The 9526-nt window shown below is 55.2% G+C and overlaps 2 protein-coding genes across 2 annotated transcripts; one reads left to right on the forward strand and one right to left on the reverse strand.

Moving 5' to 3' along the window:
* Window positions 1-3231: 3231 nt before the first annotated feature.
* Window positions 3232-4356, forward strand: CCM_01113 (uncharacterized protein; the record flags this gene model as incomplete). The annotated part of the gene is made up of 1 exon (XM_006666270.1): window positions 3232-4356. One exon carries the CDS (start codon window positions 3232-3234, stop codon window positions 4354-4356), a length of 1125 nt encoding a protein of 374 aa, XP_006666333.1.
* Window positions 4357-5977: 1621 nt separating this feature from the next.
* Window positions 5978-8853, reverse strand: CCM_01114 (La domain family; the record flags this gene model as incomplete). The annotated part of the gene is made up of 6 exons (XM_006666271.1): window positions 5978-6109; window positions 6168-6416; window positions 6462-6552; window positions 6645-7627; window positions 7679-8152; window positions 8227-8853. The coding sequence occupies 6 exons, from the start codon at window positions 8851-8853 to the stop codon at window positions 5978-5980; spliced, it is 2556 nt and encodes an 851-aa protein (XP_006666334.1).
* Between the last annotated feature and the right edge of the window lie 673 nt (window positions 8854-9526).

Raw genomic sequence — 9526 nt, forward strand, 5'->3', positions numbered from 1 at the left:
CCGGCTGGACCTCGCCCGGCCCCGGCACCCACCACTACCCAGAGGCCCGCGGCGGCCCGCTCGTCGCGCTCTTCTTCCTGCCCGCGGGGCGCATCTCGTACGATGCGGTCCCCGGTGCGCCGCAGCCGGTTTCCATCTAAGGTGAGAGGCAAGCCTTTTGGCGAGTTGGTGGACGGACTTGATGGTGTGCTAGTGGGTTATGCGCTTCGAAAGGATTCTTCAATGATAGTCTGGGATGTCTTCCAAGAAGCTCACAAGTGGAACATGTGCATTACAAATTGATGATTCTTCATTCGGGTTCGGCAAATGAGACTCTAGAGTGGCGCCTAGTAGCTATCCCCTCCCCGTAGACGTTGTTTCGGCGCACTACTCAACCAGCATGGTGAGGGAGAGCACGGTGCTTCACGCTTGAGCAAGAGGATATTGCAGATAAAAGGGTTCACAAAGAAGATGTCGAACTCTCGCGACGACATCCATCTCAGCTTTCGAATCTTCTGGGGATAGCGACTTGAAGTATGGCGGCGCCGCCAGCTGATGGAGGCGTCTGGGCCAAAAGTACGGATCTTTGTTTGACTTTGCTTTACAATCTGAGCAGTCTATTCTAGGAATACTGCCTACTGGCTCACTTGTTGCTGCGACCCCGTTGTTCCTGTACGCTTGCAAACAACGACCTGCGTATGCTCCCGCATATAGGACGCTGGGGATCAAACTGGTGAGTACTCATATCCACCCGCGACTACCAACCTAACTGGTGCTTTTGGCTTTGGGCATTGCTAGCCTTGTCTTGTATAGTGGTCCATCCTCCATCCGATCCGACCCTGCGCTCGCCGCTTCTGTGTCCTGCGTCGCCACGTTGACCATTATCGCGCTCATTGTCGTGGGGCACCGCTTCACCTTGCGACCTACCTTCGCTCCCCAGCCTCTACATTCTCTTACGCCTGGCTCTCAATGTCGTCAAAAGCCGGTCATACTTTTTGAGACGTGGACTGAAGACTTATGGGCGGGCTGTTGGCAGTTGCCGCCGCCGTCAGATCGATTCTCATTGGCGGGTAAGAGACTCTCGAAAACTGGGCTTTTGCTCGACGAAAAGCTAAAAAAAGTAACATTGGCAAGGAAGTCTTTTCTCGGCAGTATTCCATATTTTCAGTGAGAATTGGGCTCACAGGGCGCCTCCAAACTTGAGCCTCTATATGCTGGGCTGTTGGCAAGACGGCTCGTTTTCCATTTCAATCGCAACTGGAATACACGTATGTAGCCATAAACATGGACACAATCTTTCCTGTCTCAATTATTAAGAAGACGCCAAAGCAATTAGGGTTGTAGGGGGTCTATTCAGTCAATGGGCGGGCTGAGCACGGAGGCCAGTTATCCGTGGCGCAACAAGCGCTTTTGTGTATTGCGCGGGGGTGGGTTGCTGCACCAGGTTCAAACAGAGAGTGAAATTGTATTGCTCGATACGGCTACAGCGTCGCTTACGTCGGCATCCACTCTAGAGGTGCACATCTAGGCGGGTGCCTTTCAAGGTTGTTGTTCTGCGCTGAGCACTACGCATTGAGATTTGCCGATACAAAGCTAGATCTTAGGCTACAAATTGTCAACAGCAACCTTGCCTCTGGGTTGAGAGCAGATGATGAGCCTGACGATGCGGAAACTATGCACACGGAGATGGCGACGCAGCGTTGCCTCGAGCAGATTAACCAGCCTCAAGGTCAAGGAGGATTGGCTGAGCGGCGCGGAGACTAGTAGGACTGTCATTGGGCGCCGAGGACCCAGATTGCAGCAACCAGATGATGAGATGGGCTCCGGCTTTTGGCATGCGAGTGGCTGCCTTGGCCGCAGCGGGGAAGCTGAGTAGGCTATATATCATGGACGACGCCTCCGCCGCCAAGGGGGCGGGGAAAACCGCACATAGCCAGACAACGGTTTGGGTTTGGGTCTGTCAGGGTTGTGCGATGACGGTTTCTTACTTGGGAGGAGAATTGACTGGCTTGATGATAGTTAACTAGGATGTTGAGCACAGTCTGGTCTTGACAAGGTGTATGAACAGAACTCGTAAGCCGTCAGCGGGGTCAAGCGGCTCAATTATGTTCGGTACTTTTTACTTGTCCTTTCACCTCCCCCACTGGGGGCAGCTGGGGAAGCCTGTAAAAGAGGCTTTCTATGGATACTGTAGGTGGGCACCAACAGACATCCCTCGGCCCAATCCATCGAGTTACTGTACTGGCAACGAGAATCGTAAATTCAGTTGTCAGCAAGCACCACATTCCTATTCCTTGGCCAATGATTTGACGGCGGGTGTGTGTGTTTGCGGGGGGAGAGGTTTGACGTTACTCTCCCCCCCCCCCGGTCGAGCCTCTTTGTGGGGAAAACAAATGCGGAGGAGGGGGAGGCGCTTTGACCTGAACTCTTTCGCCTGCCGAGGCAGGGCCCCCCCCCCCGGAAGAAAAAAAAAAACATCTGACGGTGCGGCGCACCTCGGAACACATGGCGGTGGCGTTTTGGACGAAGAAATCTGGCAGCGCGGATCGATGAGCTTTTTTTTTCATGCATCTCATTGTTTTTCTCTTTCTTTTTTTAAACCGAGCATTTTTTTCCTTGACTTTTTGCAGCGTCAAAACACTTCGGTCAAAGCGAAAACCAGAAAGCGGGCCCATTCCCATAGTTAGTAAGCGAGCCAGCCGTATAGAGAAATTGGCAAAAAGAAGCAATAAAAAACTTGTTCCCCGCTCAGCAAAAAAATCGGCCGTCGCCGCCTCCGCCGCCACGAGGGGGGGGCAGAAGCGAGCTGAGGAGGCTCTGCAACTGCAAGCGTAGAGTCTATTCCCCGCCGCCAGTCCGTTTCCGCCAGGGCTTTCCTCCAATGGAAGCACGAGTCGGACCAGCCGAGTTGTGGGGACTCGTCCCTCGCTCCATCGTGTTCGCCTGTTCCTTGAACGAGGGATCGACCGTTTGGTGCATCATGGGCGGTGCGACTTGGTATTCCGGAGCAAGATCAGTTTTTTGGGGCGGGGAGGCTCCTAACTACCTACGGACAAGTTCAAGTCATAATGGAGAGGAGGCTCAACGTTCCCCATTATGCACGGATGCACCGTTCTTTAATCTAGTGCTCTCTGTCTCCCCCATGTCCGTTCCCACTCCTCTATTGTCTCCTTCTCTCTGTTTTTTTCCCCAGCTTTTTTCTTTCCTGATGCAAACCAATTCTGCATCTGTCAAGCAAGGTCGTTGAAGAAGATGCAGACCAAGGGGCTCCTGCTGGCCGCCCAGTTCGTGGTGCTCGGCGCCGCCGCGTACGGCCACAACGCCTACGTGCCCAGACAGGACGGCGAGATTGTGTCGTCCAACTGGCACAACTTTACCAATACTTCGACAACGTCGACAACCTCGTCCACGACGACCACGACGACCACCACAACCACCACCACCACCACCACTTCCTCCTCGTCCTCCAAGACGACGAGCTCAACGACGCTCTTGACCACGCTGACAACCACCCTGTCCACCACGGACAAGGAATCAACCACCGAGGATCCCTCCAGCAGCAGCAGCAGCTTCAAGTCTCTCTCGACGACAAACTCCACCACCACGCCGTCGACCACTCTCACCACCGCCACGGGCAGCAGCCGCATCAACAGCACCACCACCGGTCCCAGCACCACCCGGCACAACACCACCACGACCGACTACCGCATCCCGCTGCCGACGAGCCTCTTGTCGTCCAGCGCAGCCAATGCCACCGCCTTGCGCAACCAGACGACGACGACCAAACCGGCGATCCTCCCCACGAGCAGCTCCCTCTTCAACAGCACCAGCAGCAGCCTCAACACCACCACCACGGCCACCAACACCACCACCTCGTCGAGCACGCGGTGCGGCGTCGTCGGCAGCTTCGTGACGCCGCCGAGCCACGCGACCAAGGCCGACAGCATCGACGAGTGCGCCGCCGCATGCCGCGCGCGCGGGCCGCTCTGCCGCGCCTTTGAAGCCGGCACCGTCGACGGCGACGGCAACAACTGCTGGCTGTTTGACCAGGGCCTGTCCGAGATGGAGCTGGGCGGCGCGCCCGACGGCTTCAGCTGGACCTTTTACGACCGCGACTGCGACGTCACCGCCCGCTGCGACCTCCAGGGCAGCTTCATCACCCGCCCCATTGACAGCCTCCGCCTCGCCACCCTCGGCGACTGCCAGGCCGCCTGCAAGGCAAACGCCGCCTGCAAGACCTTTGAGGCCGGCTCGCTCGACGGCAACGCCCACAACTGCTGGCTCTTTGACATCCCCGTCACCTCCCTCAACATGGGCGGCGCCTACACCGGCTGGCAGTGGTCCTTTTTCGACCGCGACTGCGTGCTTGCCCCGTAGATGTGGCATTGGGGTCGCTGGTATAGAGACCCGGGGGGGGCTTTTTTTTGTATGCAGCATAATGAGTTATTGATAGTATGAGCTACAAGGTCCGGTTAGACGGCTTGTTGTATATATGACTTTCATGTATACTGTTTTACCTCTTAGACACTGACCCGTGACCTAAAAGCAGTCCATTTGGCTTGCAAGTTGTCCACATGAAATGCGCTTTAGATGGTGAACCGCATAACATGTATTGTCGCCGTCGGTGCAATTAACATCCAAGTAGCAGCCATACGCGTGGATAAGAAAGTTAGCAATATAACCCTTTGGCATGTCAGCAACGGGCTTCAACCTGCCACGGCCCAGCCCACTGAGTCATTCTGGCGCGGCAACGAGGGATGGACGAGTCACACATTGTCTGTGTAGCCCAGCAACGCATTCCGATGCCTCCCCTCAAAAAGGAAGCGACTCTGAGCGAGCCCGTGTGCAATGAAACGCACAAGTGTTTTTTGACTCTGATTGCGCCGAGCTTTGGAATTCGGCGCGCCAGTCTCTCTCTCTCAATGGGTCTCTCGCGAAAACTGCCGCCAAGAACCCCTCCTTTTGTCAGGGAGATTCATCTCTTCCTCTTGAGTCCGTTCTGGCGCCCGTGCCGTGTCTCTCGTCGGCGAGACACGACATCCACTCATCGAATGGACGAGGCGGCCGCAGCGATTCCCTTTCCTCAGCTTGCACTGGTCCTCTTTGACAGGTTTGCTTCTTGGGCCTGTTATGCGAGCGCAATCGTCAGATTGGGTAGCCAAGCAAACAAATTCTGCGACGACGGATGACGTGGGCTTGGTCGTGGCCGGCTCGCGTGCGACGTCGAACAGGAAGAAGAGAGGCATTGTCGGTGCTGGAGAGGATTTGTTGTCAGTCGCCGGCCACAACGTAACATAAATGAAGAATGACGCACGTTGAAACAATGGCATCCAACACATTAACACACATCGGTCGTACAGCGTCCCACCAACCTCTCTCCCCATCTCCGTACTTTCAATGGCCAGCCCTTGGCCATCCCATCAGCGAGAACCGCCAGAAAACCTAGACAAAACTCGCGCAATCGGTTCCCAATAATCAGACGTTTATTTGGATTAGTTCCTATATCGTACAGTACACTACCACTTCTCCCCTTCTCCAGCCCAATGAACCAACCAAGTCCACTCAGGACAAAAAAAAGAAAGAGACGTAAACTAAGTTGAGAATCGCAAAAATGTCCGGGAAAACATCATCCAAATCAAAAAAAAAAAGAAAGAAAACAAGAAATTCGTTTCGGGCAACTTTTTTGTAAATGTTGTGCCCGAATCTCGTTGTGTGAGCAAGAGGGTTTTTCCGATTCCACAACTAGCGTTTTTTCTCCCAATAACGAAAAAAGCGAGAAAATTCCAGAAAAAAAAAAGGCCAAAATCCATCGCAATGATGAAATGGCAACAAGACAGAAAGGGGTTTTCGGTTTAAAATGCGATAAGTGGTGTCAAGAGATAAAGCGTCGTGGCTGAACAAGCAGTTCATCTTGAAAGAAAAATGACGCAGAAAGCGCCAGCACCCAGAAAAAAAGTCATAGAGCGCAATGCGCTCAGCAACATGTACGTCCTGCGTCTCAACGATAAATCTTCTTTGTTTTTCTGCTTTTTAATATGTTGAGGTCCAATGTGTATGTCGACAGGATAAGTCTGTCGGTAGTCAAAACTCCCTTCATGATATCACGCTTCCAGTGTTCCGATGTCGATGTCTGCAAAGTGTCGAAGCTCTTTTTTTTTGGGTGACGAGGAAAAAAAACAATTATATACCGTAAATGAACTTGGCCGAGGCTCGTCGAACGTCGCTCGGTGAAATGGTGAACACGAAAAAAGAAACAAAATCCCGAGAAAAACCAGCCAAGGTGTCGGGTTTCCAATGATGCTGTCTTCATTCAGACTCGGCAGCTCATGTAATCGATGCAATGACTCGGTTTGAAAAACAAGCCTGGTGCAAACGCCGTGGTCAACCTTTTTCCTCTTCAACTTTTGGTACCCAAGTTCTTGGGTCATAGTGTGTCCCTATTCAGAGCACGGGGCTCCGAATATCCACACTTTCTATCAAACCCGAAATTCACAAGCCTTGTTCGCTTTGACCATCATGCCAACAAAATATAGATGAAAATCTTGTTCAAGAGCCGCTGCGGGTATTTTGCAACTGGCTCAGCATGCTCGTTTTGCGATGCTGTCTGCACAGCATTCTATCGCAGGGCACAGTGTGGCCCGGCTGATCGCTCAAACGATTCTTACGCCTCGGCCCCGGCGTAGACACCGTTCTGCTTCTCGTGGGTGCCATTGACTGTTCCGTTGAGCTTGAGAGTCTGAAGAGCCCCAGCTGGCGCAAAGTCCGGCACGGCAGCAGAAAGCTGCGAACCCTTCTGGCTGTGTCCATTAATACCGTTGACGCCATTCATGGCGTGGTGATCGAAAAACTGCTGAAACTGCTCGTGTGGGGCAAATGGAGGTGGGGAGGGCATGCCATAAGGCATCTGCATGCCGTTATACTGAGGTGGCATGGGGTACGGTAGACGGCTTTTGAAGGAAAGCTTGACGGGGCCATGGTTTCTAGCCAAATCGTCGCGGTCCTCCAGCGGGAGGACAAAACTCTCCCAGCCCTCACTTCTGCGCACGCGCTCAACGTCGTCCTCGCCAACGACCAGGTCGATCTCCATGGACATTTCGCAGACCGTGCGAAGCATGCCAATGTCGGCCGACAACTCGCGAACGCGCTTAAAGGCGGCAATAAAGTGCAGGGGAACGAATCCCTGCGAGTCCATTCGTTGCCGGAGGTACATGTCCTTGCACAAGTTCTCAATGGAGAAGTAGTACTCAATCTGGTTCTTGAGAACGGGAACCATCATGTTGTCCCAGTATGGCTGAGGCTGGTAGGGCATGGCGCTCATAGGGGCCACAAGGTATTCATACGATGCAAACTGAGTCTGGACAGCAGGCATGCGGCCGCCGGGAAGCGACATGCGATGAAAGTTGGTAGCGCTGCCACGGCCACCGCGTCCCCTCTGCGTGGGGGGCACGAACATCTGACCGTGACCACCACGAGGTGGCGGGCTGTATGGACCCTGAGGACGGCCGGTGGCAGGGCCGTTGCCGTTGAAGGGGCCGGCGTGCTGGTGCTGAGTGTGTGAGCTGGTGTGGTGGCCGCCACGTCCCCGATATCCACCGCGGCCTCTGTCGGCACGACCTTCGGCACGTTCGCGGGGTGGTTGCGACTGCTCCTGCTGAAATGTATTAGCGGAGGCTGGATGGGGATGACGGGCCCGACGTACAACAGAAGCAGCGGGGGCGGCATCCTTGGCCTTTTCACTGGCAGTGCTGCCAGAAACCTTGCGTTGCTCACGGAGAGTGGCGACGTCAACGGACGCCCTCTTGCTCGGGGGCTGTGAGCCGGTGCGAGGAGCGCCGTTTGCCGTGCTCTGTCTTCTGTCGTTGGTCTTGGGGGCAGGGGCAACAGAGCCTGCCTTGTCGCCAGTCTGGGCGGGGGCGCTGGGGCGACCACCGTTGACATTGCGGGCACCACCACGAGGCTTGGTGTTACGCATCTGTGGTAATTGCGTCTCAAAGTTGACAGTGGGAACGTATTCATAGGTAACCCATTTCTCCTTGGTGCGGGGTTTGGCAGTGTCATCTTGAGTCTCCTTGGACTCGGGCTTGGTATCCTTCTTCTTGGTGTCCTTGTCTTCCTGGACAGCAATCTCGGGGGTAGGCCACAGCATGGCATCGTCGACGGGGGCGGGAGCTCGCTTTTGCCATCTCTGGTCTCTCTGTCGGCAACCCTGGTGCCACGGCTGGCACGCTCTGGGCGGGGAGCATCAACCTTGCGGGTGGTGGTCTTGTGGCCGTTGACGGCACCGGCGAAGTCGGTAACCTTGGGAGGCGGTTTGATGTCTTCCGAGGCAGCGGTGCTGCTGGCGTCATCCGGCCTGACAACCTTGGCGGCGGCGGCATCTCGACGCTGCTGCCAGATGTTGACGGAGGGAACGGGGGCCTCGGTCAGCTCAACCTTTGGCAGCTCCTCGTCGGCAGACTTGTCGCCCTTGTTCTTGCCCTTTCGGCGTTTCGAGTCGGCGTCGTCGGATCGAGTCGATGATGGGGCATCCCTGTCGTTTCTACGCCAGGGACGCTCTAATCTGCTCAGTTCATCATCCCTGCGGGCATCTGTACGTCTGGAAAGGACGGACTCGGAGCGGATATCGCTCTCGGAACCGACTGTGCTGGCGGCGTCGTGCTTGTCAGCAGAAGCGGCGTCGTGCTTTTCGGCAGATGCGGCAATTTTGGCATGACTGCCAGAGTCGGCGAGAGAGGCGTCATCCAGCGAGGTAGCGGCGGACGTAGGAACCGTGGAGAGCGAATCTGCGGCCTGGGAGGTAGACTGAGGTGATTCGGGATTGGAATTTTGGCCCTTTGCGGCCTGGGCATAGGAGAAAGCTGAAGCGGTAGCCATGATGACGGAAAAGATCTGCAACGGATGACCCGGCGGAGCTGAACTCGTCGCGGCAGAAGAGAGAAAAATCGGACAAGCTTGATAGAGCCTACGGGATGAGCGTAGGGGTATATCAAGGGGAAGGTTTGTCACGGGTCGTCGCCGACCAAGAGGATTCAATGATCTCCCGAGTGAGCAGAACCCTGGGGGTATCCGGCTCTCGATCGTCGACCAGGACAGGAAAGGCTATAGGGCCGAGGAAGTCGGCTCTGTCGCGGGGCCGTCAAAAGGACGAGGGGATGCGGGTTCAAAGGAGCAGGTGTCGATTGAAGCCGGCGTGAATTTTGGGAGATGCGAGGCAGAAATGCCACGAAAGGTTGAGGTCGCGCAGCAAACGGAAAAATAAGGGACAATGGCGTTGGTCGTGCGTCGGGCAACAAAACGGGTGCTACCAAACTGAACAACAAACAGATGCGAGGATGACCGAAGGCTTTGTTGTCTGTGGTCTCTGGTGAGAGTCAGGCGTCAAGCTGTGGACGGAGAGAAAAAAAAGGCCAAAACACGGGGGAAATGAAAACACGACCGAGGAGGGTAGAGACTGGAAAGGAACTCGATCTCGGCGGCGCTGAAGCTTTTTTGGGTTTATTTCTCGCTCTGCGGGTAGCAGGGGCGGCAGAAAAGTTGTGGAGAGGAA

This window comes from Cordyceps militaris (genome assembly GCF_000225605.1).
Source record: "Cordyceps militaris CM01 unplaced genomic scaffold CCM_S00001, whole genome shotgun sequence".
NCBI classification, from domain to species: Eukaryota; Fungi; Ascomycota; class Sordariomycetes; order Hypocreales; family Cordycipitaceae; genus Cordyceps; species Cordyceps militaris.